Source organism: Lonchura striata, chromosome 7, assembly GCF_046129695.1.
Source record: "Lonchura striata isolate bLonStr1 chromosome 7, bLonStr1.mat, whole genome shotgun sequence".
Classification (NCBI taxonomy): Eukaryota; Metazoa; Chordata; class Aves; order Passeriformes; family Estrildidae; genus Lonchura; species Lonchura striata.
In genome coordinates, this window is record NC_134609.1 from 24,872,866 (window position 1) to 24,894,920 (window position 22,055).

Consider the following 22,055-nt stretch of genomic DNA (forward strand, 5'->3'; position numbering starts at 1 on the left):
AGGTCAGCTTTATTTTGGCAAAATTTTATACTTCACAAGAAAGTTAAGTTTTCAAAAGCAAACATTTTCATGTTTTGCTTTTCCAACTGCAGCTTGAAGCAAAGCAATGCCTTTTTCTTGCCAACAGATTGGAATCAAAGCTTCCTCTCCTCCCGCATCCCCACCCCAAATATAACCCCAAATCAGCTTTGGATTTTACTTGGGTTTCACAGTGTAAGAATGATTATGCAAGAGTAAGAAAATGCTGCCTAACACTATTTGCCAATATCTCCTAAGGACAGCTGATTATGAAGATGAACTCAGATTTATGTAATAATAAGTTTTCCCTCTATGGGAAGCAAACTAATAGATTAGAGTAACAGTACAAATCCTAACACTACTGATGCTAATTACTTCATCTGTGAAAAGCTGCAGAACAAAGAAGAAAATAAAACTGAAACAAATATGTTTAACTAGGGGATTTTTTTTGTGTTGCATGCCCTTGCTTAGAGCATGCAGTAGTAGTAAAAGCAGATTTGAACTTATTAATAAATACTAAACTCCATTAAGATCAACTTGGCAGGGCAAGGCACTTGCAAAGCAATGACCCTCACCAACAAAAGAGCTTGGTAGTGGGGCTTCCACTTAAATTCCATTTTAAGACAAAGTCTTAAAAAAGCCTCACATGCCAAAGCATGTGAGAATGTGCATTATGGCTTTCTCTTCTTGACATTAAAAGATTAAAAGAATCTAACAGGATTCAGTGTACATTAAACCCAACCTTAACTAGGTCTGAGCTGGAAAACATTAGCTCAAATCACCTTTGCTTATATGAGGCTATTGTATCAGTGGCAATGGTTCCAGAATTTTCTTTCCTTTTCTCTTTTTTCTTTTTTAAACAGAAAGACATCTTTTAGCAAAGTGATGCACTGTGCTGCTCATCCAACACGTTCCTGGTAGTTAAGCAATGTCAGTGTTAGATATCATTGGGAATTCTGAGCAGCTGATGATTGGGAAACTCTTAAGCATAACTGCAGGCATGGAGGAAGCTCGTCAGAGTTTACAGAAGCATGACTTCAAACAGTACTTACGTATTAGAATTGGTGATGTCAGTGGTTAAACATTCACATGTTAATGGGAGGTGAGGAGATACATTAAAACCATAAAAATAAACAGAAACAATGTTAAGACATTTTTTCTCAAAATAATCATATGGTTTGAAACTTAAAAAAGAAAGAGGGGAAGACCCTGATGTGATACCAGAGCAGTGCAGTCTGCAGTGCTCACTCCTGACTACAGTGGACTTGTGGGCTCTCCTGCTCACCCCAGCTCAATGGCTCTCAGCCAACTGCTCATCTAAGCCCTGCAGTGCTGCTGATGTGCTACTTAACCCTAAATACATTTTACTGGATAAAACATCTGCAAAAGGATGGAAATTCAGAGTCTACAAATAGCGGAGTCATCTGTCTTTCACCGAGGTAAATAAAAGCCATCTCTTATGCACAGCTTTCTATTTACAACAGGAGGGGAAGAGTGAACACACTCCTTTATCATGCAGCCTTCCCCTGTAGGACTAAAGACAGGCAAGGCTGTGGGCTTCTGCCATCATTGAAATTTCAGACTTACTATGACAACACCAACACCAAAAAGCTTAGAGCACTAACACTGCTGTCCAACTCAGAACCCAAACACCTGGAAAAACAAGTACAACAAACTACCTGAGCTGCATCACAGGGCTGAGAGTCAAATTAGCCTTGTCAGTGATAAGTCACCTATAATATCTTCACTAATTAAAGATTATTATTTAAAGCCACATTACAGGTACATTCGTAATTCCAGTCTGATTATAACATGTTCATCTTTGCTGCGGAAATAAATTATTGTACTGTATCTGTTTAAAATAAGGATATTTTGTGAAGTCCCTGTCAGAGATCAGTCTGTTGTTAATCCATTTTAACATGACCAGTACAGTACAGTACCTGTACTCTTAAAATAAAAGCTTAAAGAAGAGAAATGCTGGACGGTATCATAATGCAAACAGCAAAATCTCAGCAATTTTGCCATTAACATCCACATGGCAAGTTTAAACCATATAATCCAAATGAAACAACAGGCTTTAAAACATAATCATTTTCCAGGACATGCAATTACAGCCGCTTCAAGCTTAGACTACTACATTTTTATACTTGCAAAGTAAAAACTGAATGCTTTTCACTAACTGCACAGTTTTTATTTCAGTTGACACTCCAACTTTGAAATAAAAAGGGAAAGGTCATTTACCGTGTTGTTTGTAGATGGGCGGTTTCCTGTAAATGTTGACACCTTGATCTGTGATATTAAGAAACAGAAAAAAGGGAATTTGAAAGCTACTTCAATTTTACATAAAGACACCTCAACCACTAAAGCAATAGATATACCAAATCAAGGATGTAGCACAAGAAAAAGCCAGAAAGCTCTTTCTAGGTATTATACAAAATCAGATTATTTAAAGAAAACATAAGAACAAGTGAAAAGTCGGAGACATGTGGTATGAAGTCCTTTGGAGCTGATTCTGTAACATGTGGATGCATCAACTCATGAACCATCAATTTTAAAGTGGGATAAAAGAGAAGAAATGTAAGCAGGCAGACATTTCAATGGTGAAGATACAAGCCATTTGGGGAAAACTACCCCAAATAACTTTTGTGGAAAATTGTGCTTCAGTCAGAATAGCTCAATTTTCTTTCCAACTGACTGGCTGGATTGAACAGAGGAATGCAGTGAGCCTACAATTCACTTCAAAATCCAGGGAACAAAATAGCCACCTAGGACACTGCTTTGAGCAGGCAACAACAGCCACACTTCAGTGAGTCAAAGGGATTCTTTATGCAGTGTTCACTGATATGCTACTAATTCTCATACCGTAAGGACAGATTTTCTTTTTTTTTCCTGTAATTTTTTTACGCAATGCCCACCATATTGTATATTACCTATGTAAATCAGAATAAAAACACTTCCCAGAACTCTAATGCAGTAAAATCTACAGCATGCCTAAATGATACCATATTTTTCCAAATAATAATCTAAGACAGGAACCATTTTGTTCTAAACTACCTTCCCACCCGAGCCAACATTTTGTGCATTCAGCACAGCTACAAGTACAAAAGCTAATCCAAAATCAGCACTATACTGCAAAAATGTGCCAAAATCTTATTAGAAGAGCAAATTGAGCTACAGGGAGCTAGAAAATTAATGTCAGAAACTCATTTTGCTACTTTATGCTGCCTGAAAAAAGTTTTCAGTTACATTAGAGTGAAAGATGAAAAGGAATTTCAGAAACACATGTGCTGTATCACAGATCCAATTAAAGTGTTATAGGAGACAACTTTGCCTTTGGTGGTAAGGAAAGTTAAACTTGAAAATCTATTGAAACAGAGGCAAATCTTACTCTGCAGAACCCTACATCCTTAAACAAACAGGCAAACTCATTGCACACAAAGGCTGTGGCATTTCATTGCTGTGTGGGATCTGTTATGGCCACTTGACTAGCAAACAGGTATGAACATTACAAGGGTAGTCATGCAGTCCTTTTGCACACAAGGACACCAGAAAGCTCCAGGGAGGATGGGAGCACAGCTCCTTCTGTGGCTGCATGGCCCCAGCTGGCAAGGAGAGCTCCCACACCATGCTCCAGGTCATTCCTCACAGCTATTCATGCAGTTAGGCTTGAGTTTAGGTGAGGCACCGAGAGCCAGGTGAGTTTAAGCAGTTAAAAGAGCTGACCTCAGCCACACCAGGTCACCCTGACTGAAAGGGGGTGTGCACAAACTGTTTATCTGCTGGATCTGAGGAGAGGAGGGAGGGCAGTAACCTCTGGCAGCGAGAAGGAACACCAGGCTGAAGGGAATCTGAAAATAACTGGATAGAACAAGGCTTTCAGCTAGTGCCGAAGCAGCCAGATCCATGTCCAAACCCTAGGGACACACAGCTCATCCCATCAAAATCCAAGACACATGGTCTTCTCAGATGCTGGAACAACTGTGGAGCTCACTTCAAAACAGGGACTGCTCTCTATAGAAAGGACATCCTAAGGCACACATATCCTTGTGGATCTGCAGGACTCTCTGAGAACACCAAGCCATTGCACAGAACAAGAAACAACCTCACCTGCTTTAAAAAGAAAGGGACACTAAACTAGAATTGTTGTATTCAAGACTGAAACAAGCCACAACAATCTGAATGAACAATATATGTAATGGTTCACTGGCCACCTCTTTTCTGCATGTGAATCAAAACAGCTCCTTCAAAATTAGCAGAGCTATGCTGGCACTCAACTGGTGCAACTGGGAGAAAAATCAAGCCCTACATGGTTTATATACAGCTCAGAGGCCATCAACCAACCCTGAAAAATTAAGCATTCTAAGAGTGAAACACCTGACCCAGAGAATAGGTAAAAATCACAATAAACCTCTATGTTTCTTAAGGCACTTAAGCCTTAAGAAGCAGTTCCAAATCCTGAGGGTGCAACCCATGGTAAACGGCGTGAAACGATGGAGACAAGACAGAAGTTACAAAGGCTACATTCTACACTGTGACAGGACAGCGAGACACACACAGTGCCAGCTCCTACCTGGAACATGGAAATGTTTAGGGGCCTGAGCGTAAGTTGGAGTGAGAGGGCGACTGTCAGGCCGATAGGGGACAGGGGAGTTCCGACCGCTGGACGGCTCATTGCCTCCAATGAAAGAATGGAGAAAACAAAATGAGAAGAGGGAGAGCAATTAAAAAAAAAAAAAAGCAAGCCCAGTCAAACCCAAACAAAACTGGTGGAATCAAAACCTCCAGGGAGAAAAGAAGTTGAAACAAAAGTACAAATACAAACAATAAGGAGAACTGGTAGTAGCCCTGGTGACTTTTTTCCCCCCCCCCCGATATTCCTGCAGAGACAAAAATTCATGTTCAGGCTGGAGTTGAGGTTTGAGCAGCTCAAACTCATTCTGACAGCATGCAGGCAGGAGCTCATAGCTGGTGATTAGATGGGCAGTATAGGAAAGAAGAATGGAAAGTTACTTGGCAATGATTTTTTTAGTACAGAGATTGATATTTGGAATTAATAGGCGCAAACACAGAGCAAGTAGTTGATATGCAAACCCAAAGCAGATAGAAGCAGATGCTGGCAGTTACTACAGTTCACTAAACCAAAAGTGTACAGAAACCAGAAACAGAAAATTGCTGTTAGGTCACTTGGCCTGTATCAAAAGGCGTAACTGTTCCTCAAACACTCTTTCATTGGTTTAGGAAAATTCTGATACGGCAAAATAATTTGTAAAGTGGTGCAGCCCATCTGGTGGCTGTGCACACGTTGTTCGTGCCTCTCCAAACCTGTCAATGCCAAATTTGGTTCTGACAACGATACTTCACCACTGCTGATTTAGCAGATCTGAATGTAATAACTAAAAACCTTAGTTCTAGTTTGCACACACAGTCTGTTCCATTTGTTGGATTACTTTTACTGGGACTACCCCTTTTTCTCCTGACAATGCACCACAGCAATACAATGGCCCTGAAAATTTCTGTGTCTTGTCAGGGAGGGAGGGTTGGTGCACAGCCATGACAGTGGATCCCAAGGATCAAGACTTAACAGCCAGATATCCATTCACACCTCTGTGTGTGTACCTTGAAAGAATGCAGCTGCCTCTTTTATTTCACTGCTCTTCAAACTAGAGCAAACTCACACCGAGGAAAACCATCCACATGGGTGCTTATTTCACATGGGTGGGGGTGACCCCAGCAGTGAAAAGTAGGGGAACACTGAGTCCCTTCCATTTTTAAAATATGCACAAGGACTTAAAAACCCTAGAAATGTTGATTAAGAAAGCAGGAAAAAAATGGAGGGTGGAGGAGGAGATGATAAGAAATATAGAAAGGCTATAAAACATAAGCAAAAATAAATTTCAGGCCTGTTTCCTTCTCCTGTTAGAGGCCCCAAAACCTTAGACTCAGCACACTATTTATCTATTTGAGATGGGGAAACAGGTGTGGGTGAAGGAAAAAAGAAGTTTTCTTTACAATTTACACAATAAATCCTCTTCTGCTTGAACAGTCATCTACCAATCTAAAAGGCACTAAAGGGGAAGAAAAAAAAGCTCTTTTACAAACCTTGCTGAGATGTGCTCCAGAGGCTTCAGTAAGTATATAAGTTAACCCACTGCATATAAATGTTTTAAAAATTACATGCACAGTTCAGGGGGCTTGGCTGTACAACAGTTGTCCAGAAGAAAGCATGTGCAAAATTCTACATTTAGCACTTTGAATTTCAGCCCTAAATGACATGGTGCTCTCTCAACCACATGTGTTGATGGTTTTCTATTCTGGGTGCAGTGATGCTGAGCTTCTGGCCAGGTAACAGTAAGTTTGCTACATCTGAAAAGCAGCATGAATGATTAGTTAAACATTATTGTTATAGCTCAAACCATGGGCCTTTACTTAGCAATTCCAATATTGTGTTCTACTTCTTCACCCTTTGAGATTCTGTGATGGTGAAACACTTCACTTGATTTTACTTATGCCTCTTGATTCTACTGAAAAATTATGAGTTACTTTTCAGCAAAATCTTTGTTTTATAAGGAAAAAACCCCATCAATATTAATATGTCTTGAGATACAGTTAATTGTTTATAGAGAACATGTCACTCTGACTTTTTGCTTCCTTTGGCAATTACACTCAATAAAGAGAAAAAAAAAAGGGATTTATTGACCTTATCTCAACAGAAGAGTCACAAATACATTTTACCTGTTGGGAACTGGTAGACTAAATGTGTGAATGTTCAATTTGCAATGCTTCTATCATCAACAATAAAAATAGAGGGAAGAAACCCTTATTAGACCCCTCTCTACCTCTAGACACAACTACGTGTGCTCACACCCATAAGTGTATGCTGGCTGGCATCTAGGACACAGGTAATTTGTTCAGAGAGAACTGGACATGCTGTATAATGCACCCAGTACCAGCAGAACGTCACTGTGGTATCATCCTGCTTTACAGATGCCTCTGTTGGCTTCTATCCTGTAGAACAAATAACAAATAGTAGTAACAAATAACTCCCTTTTACACTTCCTAGGATGGCAGCCTCATTGCTTCCAACCTCTGCAAGAAGGAATTGTACATCCACTTAAGATTCCCATTAGGCCATCCCTGAGGAGCCCACTCTCATAACAAGGCTTAAGTGCTTGGGATGCAGCTGCAAAACCACCCACAATTTATGGAAGCAGTGCCAACATCTGTGGAACGTGCACACGCACAGAGGAAAGCAGAGCTCCTGGCTGCCTGTATCTGCCTCCCAGGGCCTCCTGGCCAGCCTGCTTGCAGCTTTACATAAAAACCCATTAAATTTGGGTTCCTTGCCTGCACAGAAATGGCTCTCTTGCTGCTGCAGATATGCTGTAACTACTCTTAACTCCCCAAAGCAACAAGAGCACTCCAGTTCACCAACACTGTAGAAAGAACTAATTATCACACCCTGGTCATGAAGTTGAATATGTCTGTGTGTAGGTGGGGGGATGTTAAGAGATAAAGGAACAAGCTTAATCTAAAAATCAAACATTAGAGCACAGCAGAAAGGAAATTCAGAGGTGGTTTTTTTCTTCCATTCTTTTTGCTCCATCAGGTAGATGTTATCTATAGCTGAATTTGTTAGGCAAACTGCCCTAGCAGCCAGGAATAGAATTGCTTGCCCACACACAGCCCAGTGTAATGCAGGTCCCTGCTGCCTTCTGAAGTGCTCACCACTGGGCTCACTGTGGGATTCACAAGCTCAGCTCACAGAATCAGGCCAAAAAACCCATATGCAACCAACGCTGAACCTTCTGTCAGGTTCCAGTTTAGTTGCTTTAATTCTGAGTAGACATAGGAAAACAAGCTCCAAAGTACCTGAAACCCTTACTCCTGTTCAGGCTTTGTCAAACTATCATATATATTCTTGAACAGATGTGTAGCCTTTATTTCACACACGGAACTGGAAATCATTGAAAAACCAATACACAATTGTCTTCCAGAGCAGAACTTTCACCTGCATCCACAAAACCCTGGAGAGAGTTACCACGTACAGAAAGCATTTGATTTCAAAGACCTGCCTCAGGGAAGGAAAGAGGGAACCTGTGAAAATCAAGGTCCAAATTCTCTATGCAGGTGGGTAGATTCCTCATGGAAATGTCTGCAAGCAAAGGAATACACATTACTGGAACCCATTTACATAGAAATCTTATGAGGGCTTTGCAATATTCTTGAATGCCTCTGAAAAATTCAAGGCATGCAAGATGAAATCCTGGCGTTCAATGAGGGTTCTGTCTTTGATTTCAGAAGGGTCAGGGTTTCTTTCATTCGTGGACTTGTTTTGATTCTTTCATAGCAAAGACAGTGCTTTATTGAGACAAGACCAAATTCAATGGAGAGTCCAAATTTGATTAAATGAAGTTTAAACTGATGCATATTACACACTCTTCCAGCTTTTTCAACATACATGTTATATCAACAAACTCTCACTCTAAGGCATGTTTAGCCCCTTTCACTCATCCAATTTCTTTACTTTTGGCTTCATTTATAAGGTTTAATCATTACGCTTCTTTAAGCCTTATGCTGTATGAAAACACACCAAAACTGGTCTAAATGTCTTCTTTTCTGGCCTGAGTATACAAAATAACATGGGTGTAATGTGTCATATGACACTTCAGTTATCATTATGCTGCTGTGAAATCATGCCCCTTTACCAAAGCAGTTGAGACATGATCTGTATTTTCTGACTCCTAAAGGGAAAAATCCCGAAAGATATAATTTTGTGATATCTTTCTTACAAACCAACATCAAGGTCACATTCTTGCTAAAAGTACAAGTGAGAAAGGCTGAGCTACTAAAAAGATCACATAGTGCCTTTTCTGTCACAGTGACATGAATTTGAGCTTTCAGAAGTTTGGCTGAGTTATGACACATAAATGCTGTTTAGGCCTTCAGAAAACTGAAGATTCCTACAACATCTTTCAGGATATACCTGATAAAGGCCATACTCCTCCTCTCTGTCTACAGCACTTGCAATCCCACTTCGCCTTCCCTAACAATAATGGAGAAAGATACCTGACCTACATGCCAAGGTGATTCTTTGCAATCTGAAAACAATAAGCATGGGTTTCCAATAGTTCTTATCATTTAGAAGAAGCTATTTTCTCAACAGAAAAAGAATGAAAATGCCAGTTGAAAGAGTGTGAGCATTAATTTGGATTTACAGCAAAGAAATGTTGAAATTGCAAGGACTATGAATTAACTGCATGCTGAAATGAGCAGTATTACTATTTTTAAGGGTCCCAATCTTTTTGAGTGAGCTTTTTTAAAAACAGAGACACAGTAAGAAAGTGAACAGTGCAGATTATCAAGAATCATCTTAAAAAAGGCAAGAGTAAAAATTGTGGTGGTGATCTGAATGCTTAAAGAGCTATGACGTTGAGATCTATTAGCATTTCTTGAAACTTCATGGCAACAGCTTTCTTGCAACTGTTTTTGATTATCTCCAGTGTATGAATATCTGTATTAATCAATGGTGCCAGATTGGAATCTATGTTCAATTTACTCAGCTTTATCTTTTTGAATTCTTGTAGGTGATACAAGCTGTGACCTTCTCCATCCAACAGAAGAGATGGCCCAGTCAAGTGGTCCAATAGAACTCAGTAAAACCACATTCACAAAAAGCAAGAAACAAAACTAAAATCTTATTGAGCTACATGTATTCCTTGAACATACACAGTGAAAGAAGAATCCTCCAAATCAAACCATGGAAAGTAAAAGATTTTAAAAAAGACCAGATCCTCAAAGAATGTAAATCCTTGCAGTGCTACTGCCTTCAGCAGAGCCTGCTGATTTGCACTAGGTGAGGAGAGGCCTAGAGATATTAATTTAAATTTGTCTGGCCCCAATTATTGCCAAGGTGAATAACAAAGATTGAGTTCCTTGTTGCCATTGATCTTTATATTGTCTCTTTTTTCTTCTCCTTCATATTTTTGATCATCTTGTTCTCATTCAAGCAATACTGTAATCATATTTTCACTGCATGTTTTAGGAATGAGGCAGTAATAATTAAATTTGATAAACTAACTGCTGAAGGGATTGTTGTGTACTACTTTAGAAAGAAGCTAAATTAGGCACATACAGGTTCTGAGTAATAAATGACAAAGCTTCTCTGTGCATTTCTACCAGGTAAATGCTTGGCGACTCTTCAACTAGGGCCCTTAGAAATGACATATTTCCTCCAAAAAAAGGACATTATGTCTATTCTAAACGTAGTTTTGAGTGCAACAGCACATTTAGAGGCATGCTCAGCTACACAGCCATAGGCAACCTCCCCGAGACACGCCTTGACAGCTCTGCCAGAGCGCTACCAGATCTCCAGCCTGGAGGGTACTCCCTGGAGAGAGGCCTGGCTCCTTACCTTTGGCATGGGGGATGAAGTGGTGTCGGAATGGGGAGTTGGGGCGGGAGTCATGGAGCGCGGGGCCGCTGGAGCGCGGGGGAGCCACGCGCCGCGCGCCCAGAGCCAGCAGCTCTGCGGCAGCGGGGAGGCGGGGGCAGGACAGAACGGAGACAAAGAAAAGCAATAAGAGACAGGCAGGGAAGGAGGCTTCGAAGGAAGCAGAGAAAAAAAGGCATTGAACGATTAGGATTCTGGAAAGAAGGAAGGAGAAAAAAACAACAAAACGGTTAAAGACGCACCAAAGGGCCCCGTAAATGTTAAGACAAAATTACAGGAAGTGTTAGAAAAGAGGCTTAGGTTGAGCTGCATGGCTAATTTAGCATAACATCATTGGCTTAATGAGCTTCTGAGCAATGCCTTGTTACCAGAAAATAGCCTGCTACCAGCATGCAAACATCACAAACATTGACGCTTAACTAGTTAAGAAAGCAGCTGGTTTGAAAAGTGTCTGACCAAAAAAATGTTAGTCAAGAGGCAAGCAAGCTGTTTTCTATTGTTTTAAGACATTCCAAAAATGCTGCCAACATCAGCTAGGGCACCAGTGGAGGAAAAGGCTGCAAACTTTTTCAGAACTTGTAGCACTCGATTTTTGAAGAACCTTATCCTGACAACGTCAGTACAGCAGTTCACTTCTCTCTCAAGGACTAGCTGGGAGCAAAAAAGAAGTGATCTGGGGCCACTGGGCTTATTCAGAGAGAAACTATTGCAAAATAACATGGTGAAATGAAGTGCTATTAGGAGGAAAAAAACAAATATATTTGTGCTATTATCCAATAAATAATTAATGTAGGAAAATGATTAAAGTAGCTTTAACAACTTCCCCAAAACAGTGTATGAAACATCAAATGACATATTATACAGAATTACTTCTGTGTCATATGAACATCAGTAACAGGTGAGCCCAAGATGAGATCATCTGAACATAGATAAGTTTGAACAAATATCTCTCCAGAAAATCCTTCAGGCTGTGGACTCTGGAAGATTTTACATTGGATCACAAGTCTGGCTTGAGCCCACCTGCCCATCACTAGAGTTATATAAACTGAGATTGCTTCTGGGGAAGGTCCTTGACTGAACACAGACAGTAAAACTCAATCACAATCAAGTCTGGAATAGGGTGTGAATTTGTTCATATCCCTGAGACAACAGATAAAAATGGAAAAATCCCCTCAGACATGGAGAACCAAGGGACAGAAGTTTGCAGCTTTTTCACATTTTCAAGTCTCTTTCAGTTTCAGTTGTAACATCATCTTAAAACACAGTTATGTTGTCAGCACAAAGTATCAGACACAATTTGCTTCTGTCCCACCTCCCTTGGGTCCCTTAAATAAGGCATTCACTGACAGACACAATTGGCTGCTTTCAGCCCACCCCCACTAGGAAATGGCTACAGCATTCACGTTTCACAGTGGTGGCTCTATTATAAATCTTTAATTTTAAAAATGCAGCTCCTATTGCATATGGGCTTTTGGCATCCCAACTGTTCAGCTGTAATCACCAAGGAAGATGAAACCATGCAATTGTATCAATTAATTTAAAAACAGATCACAAAGATTTAATTCATTACCATACAGAATAAAATCAGTCTTGAAAAGTCTTCAATGAGCAGCATTTAGCAATACATTTTTATGCATTTTGGGCGTGGATGAATAGTTTATTTTCATATCTTGCTTTTAGATATACAACCAGTAATTTGAAGGCACTGGGAACCTGAATGACCTGCACATTTTCTGTATAGTACACAGGACTTGGTACATCACTGCCAGACCAGAAATAAAGTATGTTTTCAAGTGATCCCAGGCAAATGCCTACAGCTTTAATTAAAAAGATACCTTCTGAGTCCGTGTCTTAAAAAATGACAAGCAATTTGGAACATACGGGTGTTTTGCTTCTGAATATGAGATTCTATGGCTGCACCAAGCTTTAAAGGATTTTTTTATAAGGGAACAAACCTAAATTACTAACTTCTGTACAGCCAAGCCATAATTTTTGTTTCCAATATGTGATACTTTTCTGAAACTCCAGAATGAACTTTGCTGAAAATTTTTGCTTGCTTTCAGAAACATACAAATATTTTTAAAAGAACTGATTGGAAACAAAACCAGAAGATGCATATTTATGATACAAGAAACAGCCTAGTGCAAAAGACTATATCAGTCCAGAACAAAAAATCAGATAGAAAACGAGACATTAAAATATACAACAATTTTTCAATCCTAAACTTCCACTTTTAAGAGAAAGAAGTGCTTCACTGCACCACTGAGTGGCATAATAAAGAAACATTATTTTTGCATGGATTTGTAATGCAGTTGGCCTTACCAGGTCTGTGGAAGTGCTGGGGGGAACGTGACATGGTGGGGGTGTAGCTGTGCCGGCTGTACACGGGAGAGTTAATGGAGCCCTGGCTGGTAGACCTGTGAATCATGCGGTCCCGAACATCCTGGTAGCCCTGCAGGACAGAGGCAGCCACTGGTAAATGCAAATGCACTGAATACATTTTTAGCAGCACTTAAGTTCCATGGATCTGAAGGCATCAGAAGCGACTGAAATAGCAACATCCCTTAAGCTTTCAACCTACTTCATTAGCACTGCTCCCCAAGGATCTGCTCCAACCCAGTTTTGTAGTCAGAATTCAGAGTATTGGAAGGTTCCAACTCCACCTGTAATTTCTATTAAACTCTATAATAATACTAGATTTGCCCACATTCCCTGACTCTATAAGGGAAGCTGCATCCAGAGCATGTGTGTCCTGCAATGTCCTGCACAAGACACACAACCTGGCCATCAGTGACTAAACCTGGAGACCAGCAAGAATTCAACAGCTGTAGCACAGAGCTCTCTGTGGCTAAACTGACCACCAGCTACATCAGCAGGTATTTATATCCAAATCAGATTCCCCATTCATCTGAAAACATGACACCTTGTACAGCAAAATTCAGTTTACTTGATTTCCTGGGGGTAAAAAAAGCCAGTAAAAGAAACAAACAAAACACCTCAAAACAAACTACACCCTCACCCCCCACCCCTTCATGAAGCAAACTAAACCAGAACAAAAGGGAAAGGACTGATTAATGCATGAAGATTTACAAGAAATATTACAGTCCCTTAATTTTTAACTAGTAGCAGTAAGTACAACTTTTATGTTGCCAAGAAGCAACAGGATAATGAAATTATAATGATTCTACATCTATTGTATCATGACAAATTACTTCCCAACTGCTCCATGTTACTAGGATGTTCAAATTAACTCCTCTGGCAAAGCAAAACCAAACCAGACCATATAGTTATGTTTTCTTCAAGACAAAAGTGCAAATGTTTCAGTAGCAAATATGAGTTATTATTTAGATGCTTAGAGCAGCATTTTGTCTCCTGTAAATCCTGCAGCTGCTGGTGCCACAAGGAGCAGGAATGTACCAAAAGTGACACCTGCTGGACAAAGGGCTCTGTTTTACAGGCAGTAAGTGAGAGGAGTGGCAGCTCCACTTCTTGTAAAATCTCTCAATAGAAGCTTCATGTTTCCTTCCTAGAAATAATTTTTGTTAAGTTTCAACATTGAGAAAACACGCCTGTGTGGCAAACAGAGATGGATCCGACTGACAACAAACCCAATGCCTGCACTGGCTCGAGGGAATAATTCTAATCACAGTGGGACTGTCCCCAGAGTTCCACCAAACTTACTTCTGCAGAAGGGGTAGGTGATAAAGTCCTTGGAGACTGCAAAGATACAAAAAATAAGGTTATGAAATATCATTGCATATGCTGGGCTAGAAAATGGCAATCTAGACATTGTTGAAGATTCTCTGACATGTGACAGTGTAAAGTGGCAATGAAGAAATTACTGAGACCATTCCAGCAATGGAATCTGTTTTTTCCATCTGACCCTGGGACTGGTCCATAAATCATTGATATTTAAAGTTTCTGGGAGAATCTTTATAAGCATGATTAATTCAGTCAAGTACCATGCAAGATCATCTTAGCCATCTAATCACCGTGGTAATTAAAACATAGCTGTAAAGATCAAAACCCGAAAGAGATACTAATTTAACAACCATGCCTGTCATGAAGAAATCTTTAAAATGGAAATCAAAAGTAAATAAACTTAACTCTGAGCTTTGCATGGAAAATCAAAATACAGAGTATCTTTCAGGATGAAGCATGTTTTCCCTCCAACACACACACTCTGGCAAAAATGTGCTTCTCCCCAAGGCCTTATATTTCATACCCATGCAAAGGAGCACGTAGTTGTCATCAGCATTTCTTTGATATGACCTCCTTTAAATCTCTGTGTTCCTCTATGGTTACATAAGGAGAACAGACAGGAAATATAAGCATGTGTACTGAAAGAACTGCACAAAGGCCAGTGGGCAGAAATATGCACAATATTATGAAAAGTTTTTGCAACACAGATAGGGAAACTGAGGCAAGATGAAACATATGATTATGCATATACTGATGGTACAAACAAGAATAAAGGCTATGTATAATTACTAGTTATGTGCTCTTCAACCACCAGACAATTTGAAGCTTAGAGATCATGATTTAATTATTTCCTTTGTGCACAAAACTTCAATATTATTTGTCATAGTAAACAGGGTAAGAGATTATGCTTTTAAATAAGACCACAATTATAGAATGATATAGCTATTAAGATAATATCTCAGAAGGAAAACTGCTGATTCTGATCCAACTACTACACTAACGTACAACAGCAGTAGTGAAAAATGTTTGCAGAGTTGCTGATAATAAATATCCAGCTGGTAGATAATCCATAAATTTTAGATTGAGAGACCATTCACTCTTATGGAGCTGATGACACTGGGAATGCTAAGTATCCAAACAAAGGAACAATGTATTTTATTGGATATAGGACATCTCCTTTTCAGCAGGTTTCCATAAAGCTGTTAAAAACTGCTTTTGCTACTTTCCATCAAAGCCTTGAAATTCTTTTATATTCATATTTTCCTGCTTCCTATCATCTAACAGTAGTAGCTGTAAAAACCTTGCTCCACACAGTGCTTTGGAACAACATTCGCTAAAAAACTGAGAGCTAACCTAAAACTTTCAATATGAATGAAAAAAACACATGTTGTGAGGTACATTCCCACATTTTTATACTAGCAATCCGTGTGTTACTCTAAATAAATGAATTTCTATCATCTGCTGGGGTTACCTGGATGCTGAGGTAATGGCTACAGTAAAAGGTAGTCACAGGAATCTAAGACTGGGAAGACAGCCCAGAAAGTAGCATGCTGAATCCAGGTGTTTTTCCCTTCTTGTATTTTTACTCCGTCACTAGCTGACATCGTCTGATGGCTTTTTGGGAAATGGAACCCCACTCTGCAGCCAAGTTACTGTTTTACATGCATGTTTTACATGCACAGGTGAACTGTCAGCTCTCAGACTCTGAGGCTGCCAAGGAATGTTTGCTTCTCCAGGTCTTTCAAAAGCTGGTCTATCACAGAAGGCCACACTATGGTCAGTTCTAAACACTCTGTGCAGGCAAGTGGGAAAAGCAGCTCCGTCCCAGAACAGCAAGCCAGTAGAAATACTGGGATGACTCCAGAAGGGGAAGGGAAAGAGAAAAGAAGAGGGTTTGTTCTGACCAAACTTACATAAAAATTTCTACTGCAACAGGCTCAATTCTTTGTTGCTTTGAATCTGACAGTCTGCTCTAATACCTGAAGCCACACAGATAATTTTGTCTAATTTCTGCTAACTTTTACAGGTGTCACTCTGCATTTCACACTGACGCCGTTTTAGCTGTCTTTTAAATGAACTACCAGGCGCTCCATTTTAAAGCATAGAAAAACAATCCTTTTCTCATTTCGCGTTTGCTTGTTAGCGAAAGGTGCTTCAGAGCATTTAGTGTTTTCCACAGAGTACTTGAAATAGTTCATAGAGGTAAAGCGCCGCTTCTCAATATACACCCCACAACAGCTGGCGCTGACCAAGGACTGCCTCGGCGCTCACCAGGCTGCAGCTGGCCGGGCAGAAGGGCCGGTCCCGAGGAAGCGGAACGCCGGGCGGTTTCGGCATCCTCCGCAGCGTGGATTAGAACAACCCGCGGCCCGGCCGGCGCTCCGCGGCCGCGCAGCCCGCCCGCCCCGCCAGAGGGCGCCCCGGGCCCGGCCGCGTTCCGCTCTGCGCTAAAATGTGTCGGCCTTGTGCAATCATTCCCCAGAATGAAGACAATTGTTATTCCCTGAATTTGCGTCCGTCTCTGGATTAACTTTGGTGCCTCTCGCGCATATCCCCTTGCACACCCAAAAATCTTTCTTGGCTGAGATTGGCGAATATATTTTTTTTTTCATTTACAAGCATGAACTGAGAGTCCCCCCTTTATTTAACACAGAGAATGCAGGGTAAATCACTGTCTGCACGACTAAACCTGTCACCGTTCTGCTTTTTAAAGGCGATGGGGACGGATGCTCGCTGTACCAAGATTGCTGTCACTCGATGACCACGACACAAACACAGGGTCAGGGATCACTCCACCCCAATGCGCTTGTGCTCTCATTAGGGCAAGGGAAGGGATGACAAACAGATACAAAGAGGTGAGGTAACTTGCCCAAGGTGACAGAAGTCAGCAGCAGCACTGGGTGAAAACCTGAGATCTTCTGAAATAAGGCGAGAGCCCCTTCTGTTTCCAGAACAAACTTCTGTAGTCACCAGAAATTCACTGAATTTAACGCTGGTGAAAATATGGTGTAAGAAAACCCCAAAGGCTTTTGCTTATTCGAAGAACAAGCATAAAAGCTGACAACTTACACCACACTGCTTTATCAGCTTCCAACATACTGCTTTGTCAGTAAGAAGCTCCCCTTTAAGGATTAACATCCAGTTCACCTTCTCTGGTGAGATCAGTTCCCCCTGTGTGACTAACAAGAGACGTGTTTGTAGCAGGTTTTGTGGAATGGGTCAGGCCTGCTGGAACTGGTCAGAGGTCACCAATGCTTCTCACAGTGGTTTTGAACCAGATGCCAGCTGGATCCACTACCAACATAAACTGGAGGGGAGAAATTCTGTAATGCTATGACCTGTTAATCTCTTATTTTATTCCTGAGCTGAATTTCCAATTCATTATTTAAAAAACTAGCTCTATAAAACATTTAAGAACAAAGGAGAAAAACTGATGCAGTTCTGACCTGCTGGTGGGTAGAACACTGATAAGAAAACAGATTATTAGTCACACTGGTGATCTACAGACCACTGGTGCCTGAATGATTTACTGTAATTCTTTCTTCTACTTATCTTAATACTCAATTCAGTTAGAGTCAGTAAGGTCACTAAGATTGCAAGCAGTAAATCCATTTCCACCTCCATTTAGATTTGCATTCAGGAAGTCTGATTCAGAGACAGATGGTTATTACATGACAAAGCTTGCCTCACAGACTGCACTGGAATCATGTAAATAGTAATTGCAGCTATGGAAATTCACCTGAGAAAACTGGGAACTGACAATCTGAAAGGTACCTTCATATACAAGTTTAGAGACATAGCTTTTTCTTATTGCTGTGTGATACAAGAACCCTTACAAAATGTCAGCAGGTCAAAATGTAAGGCAGGTATTTCTATAACACAATTAACCTGCTTTCCCAGGTGGAAGGGCACTTCATCCTGACACAATTTTATCCAGTATGTCTGGCAAAGTGCTCTGGTGATACACATTTTCCTGAAGTACCTGTGAGATAAGTATCCTGCTGCTCCTAGTCCGTAGAATATCATGGAATTCCTCCTATTCTCTTGTGAATATCGTGTTCCACAGCCCAACAGCACATTGCCTTTTTCCTCACGTGCCTTGCCATTCCCAAAGGTGAGGATATCCATGGGAGTTACGAGGAAGCACACAGAGCCAGCCTGCAGACCTGCCCCCTGTGATATTGCAGGTGTCTAACCCTGCAGTGGCACACGCCAGGCAGCACCGTGAGCTCCCAGTTCCCCAGATGAGACAGACACAAAGCAGTGTGAACAGCAGCAAAAACCACCTCCAGCAGCGCCATGGGAGCGAAGCAGGCTCTGGATGCAGTGCACAGCAGAATGAGGTGCTGGTGGGTCATTACCTCTCCAAGACTCTGTCTCTCCTGTCTGTCCTCGTAGGCGGAGGTGTAGAATGGCTCATAAGTAATTAGGTCTGGACGTTCAATGTCATAAATGGCCTTGACTTTGGGAATGGCTGCTAAATCCTTGTAATCAAGGATTTCATTGTCTACTTTTGCCTAAAGGTCAAAGACAGAAGATAAATTAACTTACACAAATGCACTGGCAATTTCTGTTTTACACAATTCATGATTTTGTGTATTTGTTGTCACACTGTTGCTATGGAAACCCCTTTTTGGCACCCTACATCTGGAGTGAATGCTTCTTGTTCTTCTCCAGCAGGCCTCCTCTGCAGCAGCTCACAGTGTTTTCTCTTCTCTTAGGGAAGAAAGAACATGGCATATATAGATCTAGTTACAAAAGTTTTTTTATCCCCAGTAGTGAGCTGGAAACTTCAGCTCTGCAAATGACTCATTTTGTGGCCTCAGGCAAGTATTTTCACCTTTCTGCTCTTGTTTTCCCATATGTAAAATGGGTGATAACATCAATTTAGTTCGCTGATTACAGAGATTACAAAAGGATTTCATGCTGAAGACCACAGACAGATACTCAATTTGTAACTGTGCACACAAGAGGAAACAGAATTTATTGGAAGGAAATAAAAAGACAAGGAGGACTGTCAGGACTGGGTATCCAAACTCCCAAATAAAATAATTGCATTCATCACTCATTCTATGCCCAAGCTTCTGACTAAAGCATTCACTCCTTACCAACTAGATGGTGCAAGCATGGACTATTTTTTTCCACTAAGACTGCAAGGAGATCTTGACTAGTTAAAAAATAGAAATAGGAAATAAATTCCCAAGTCAGCTGCACCCATTAGAAGGAGACAGAAAGAGGCCTTACATTTAGTTTAGATAACTGATATATTTCTTTACTTACAGAAAGACTTTAAATAAATCATCATACATATTTATCTACCTTACAGAAATACATTCATGACTAAAATTGAAAGAGGATATTCAAATTGTTTCTCAACCCTTCTAAAAGATACTTTATTAATAGTAGATTGAATAAGGAAATTCACATTCACTTCTGCTCTGAGTGCTAGCACCTAATAATCTCAGATTAATATGCATTTGCCTTTGCAAGCTCTTTAACAACCACTGGTCTTGGTGGTTCTTAAGAAATGCCTTAAACTAAAACAATAAGAAAACCTTTCTTGCTAGAGAAGCAAAGTTTGAAATATTTGGGACATTCACTCTCTACAAGCAGACTCAAATCTGTTTAGATTTTAATTACAAGATATTAAAAAATACCTTAAACCATTTTAATCCTTAAAATGTTTAGGTATATTGATATATGTTATTTCTGTAGTATTTTTACCAGTTTGTTAATGAGGTACAAATATGTCTGCATACTCTTAATCCAATATAAATTATTACAGATATTTTTGTAGACCCTGATCTAGGCTGCCATATTGCTCTATAGACAGCAATTTCAAGCAGCAATTTATTTTCATAAACTACAGTTCATGAAGCTGATATTACCCGCATAATGGCAGTTGTCCAGAACATGCTTTGTCTTTTGATATCTGCAGTGTCAACACTATTCATATATCAGCTTATTTTGTGGTTGTTGAAATGCATAGAAATGGAGTTTAACTCAGGACGTGAGATTTGTAATTTTGGACATTTTTTAATGCATAATTATAAATGTAACTGCCTAATTTCTGGGGTTTACTCAACATTTTCATCCATACAATCTCAAGGTTATCAATAAAATCGGTGATTTATCATTATGCTTAATAACATTTTTTTTCCTAAATTAAAAACAGCTTTCCTTTCACAACCCAAAAATGTGATTTCTGACTTGGAAAGTGTTGGATTTAGATAGGTTTCTTTCAGTGTAGCTGACCCTGCTCCCCACATTCTCCAAGTGAAGAGTGCAGACCTCTCAAAAACTGTGTATCAAAGTGCACAGATCTCCTCACAAAATCCTTACAAAGTTGAATGACCCCTCTGCCCTCTGTCCCTCTTCACACCACCAAAAGATTTACTGTCCCTTTCCAAGAGAAATGTGACCTGGAAAAGGCCTACCCTGCTCTTGGAATCCTGTAGCTATAAAAGCTATGTGGTGAAGGTTTTAACAATTCAAGCACTAAGATAAAGCATCAGTATAAAAGTGATTTATTTCAGCATGGGAGTTGATGTGCAAGCAAAGGCTCAGCAGCTTATTCATCAGAAGGAATACTTACATAGATAGTGTGGCCTGGAGAGCCAGGTATACTGGAACCTGGTCTGGAATAAATGCTTTCTGATGAGGTTCTTGTAGGCTGAAAAACAAAAGGGAACTTTTGAGAGCAATCTGAAGCCATTAATGTTGGCAACTTTAAGTGAAGAAATCTGCATTATTGAAAATAACTGAATTTAAGAAAAATGTCAACACAAATGCAAGCATTCTGGCAAATTCCACAATCTTGTGAGGCAAGTGGGGTTTGGTTTTTTTGGTTTTGTTTTTTTTTTTTTTTTTGGTATGGGAAGGAGTGGTGTGAGAGGGGAAGAGGTTTTCTAAATCACACAGTGTAAAAGACTAGACTGACAACAATAATGAACAAAATCAAACAACATCTGCAGAGACACTGTAGGAGCCATACAAAGAACCAGCCAGGACACTCCTGCTGGTCATTTTAGCAACAGGTTAGTTCACAAACCACTGCAGGGATCAGCAGTCCAGCAGACAAAACTGTTGTGAGAACTGCACACATGTAATCTCTTTCCAGGTGTTCAATCTCTGGATTTCCATTAGGAATGACATAATCAGAACTGAATTCAGCCTTCCTAAGCAAAAGGACCTGAAATCCTTTGCTTGGAGTTGTTCCCTCCATCTGCAGCACAACCAAGATGCAGCAGGAAAGTCAAATGTTGGCTGCAATGTCATGATTCCCCATACTGCAAAAGTCATGATTTTTAATGACCATTTTCTGCAAACTGAAACTCATGAGAACACTCTCATCCCTACAGAACTAATGCTGCTACATTTAGTAGATTTTCCAACACTTTTTCAGGATTAAACAGACACTGATGCCCTGGGGGAAGTTCTGTGAGAGGAGAGGAAACAACTGATGACCTGTGGGGATCCTGAAAACCTGATGCATTTGCCAAGTATTCTATTTGATCAAAAGTCACCCTGGTTATTGTGATGATTAGTCCTGAACTTGGCACACAGCACAATACACAAAGGTAGTCAAGTCAACCATATCCCAACTGCAACTGAGAAACTATGAACAATTTTTGCTCCCTAATTGACTGCAAAGAACCAAATCCCATCACAAAACTTTGTGTCAGCATATGACTCTGATGACACCAGAGCAGTGGTATACTTCAAGGTTACTTAAAATTAAATCCTGGAAAACAGTCCTTACCTCATCAGCTTGTGACATCAGGTCCCCTGGACTAAGGGACCTTCAGGCATACCTGAAGAGAAACAAGGCTTGACAGCCTGGCTCACTGTTTCTTAAGAAATATTGGATGAACACAAAAAGACT

General features: G+C 40.2%; 1 protein-coding gene across 13 annotated transcripts in view; it reads right to left on the bottom strand.

The window, feature by feature from the left end:
- ABLIM1 (actin binding LIM protein 1) overlaps positions 1 to 22,055 on the bottom strand; it is a 191,868-nt gene that overhangs the window by 16,108 nt on the left and 153,705 nt on the right. For 9 of the 13 annotated variants that reach the window (XM_021525934.3, XM_077784710.1, XM_077784702.1 and 6 more), the window contains 6 exons: positions 20,766 to 20,843; positions 18,532 to 18,687; positions 14,150 to 14,185; positions 12,791 to 12,920; positions 4,589 to 4,693; positions 2,260 to 2,307 (listed from right to left, as the gene is read on the bottom strand). In XM_021525934.3, coding sequence (XP_021381609.1) covers positions 2,260 to 2,307; positions 4,589 to 4,693; positions 12,791 to 12,920; positions 14,150 to 14,185; positions 18,532 to 18,687; positions 20,766 to 20,843 — 553 coding nt within the window. The remainder of the gene's footprint in view (positions 1 to 2,259; positions 2,308 to 4,588; positions 4,694 to 12,790; positions 12,921 to 14,149; positions 14,186 to 18,531; positions 18,688 to 20,765; positions 20,844 to 22,055) is intronic. The other 4 variants (XM_077784709.1, XM_077784707.1, XM_077784706.1 and 1 more) reach the window with 2 other exon arrangements.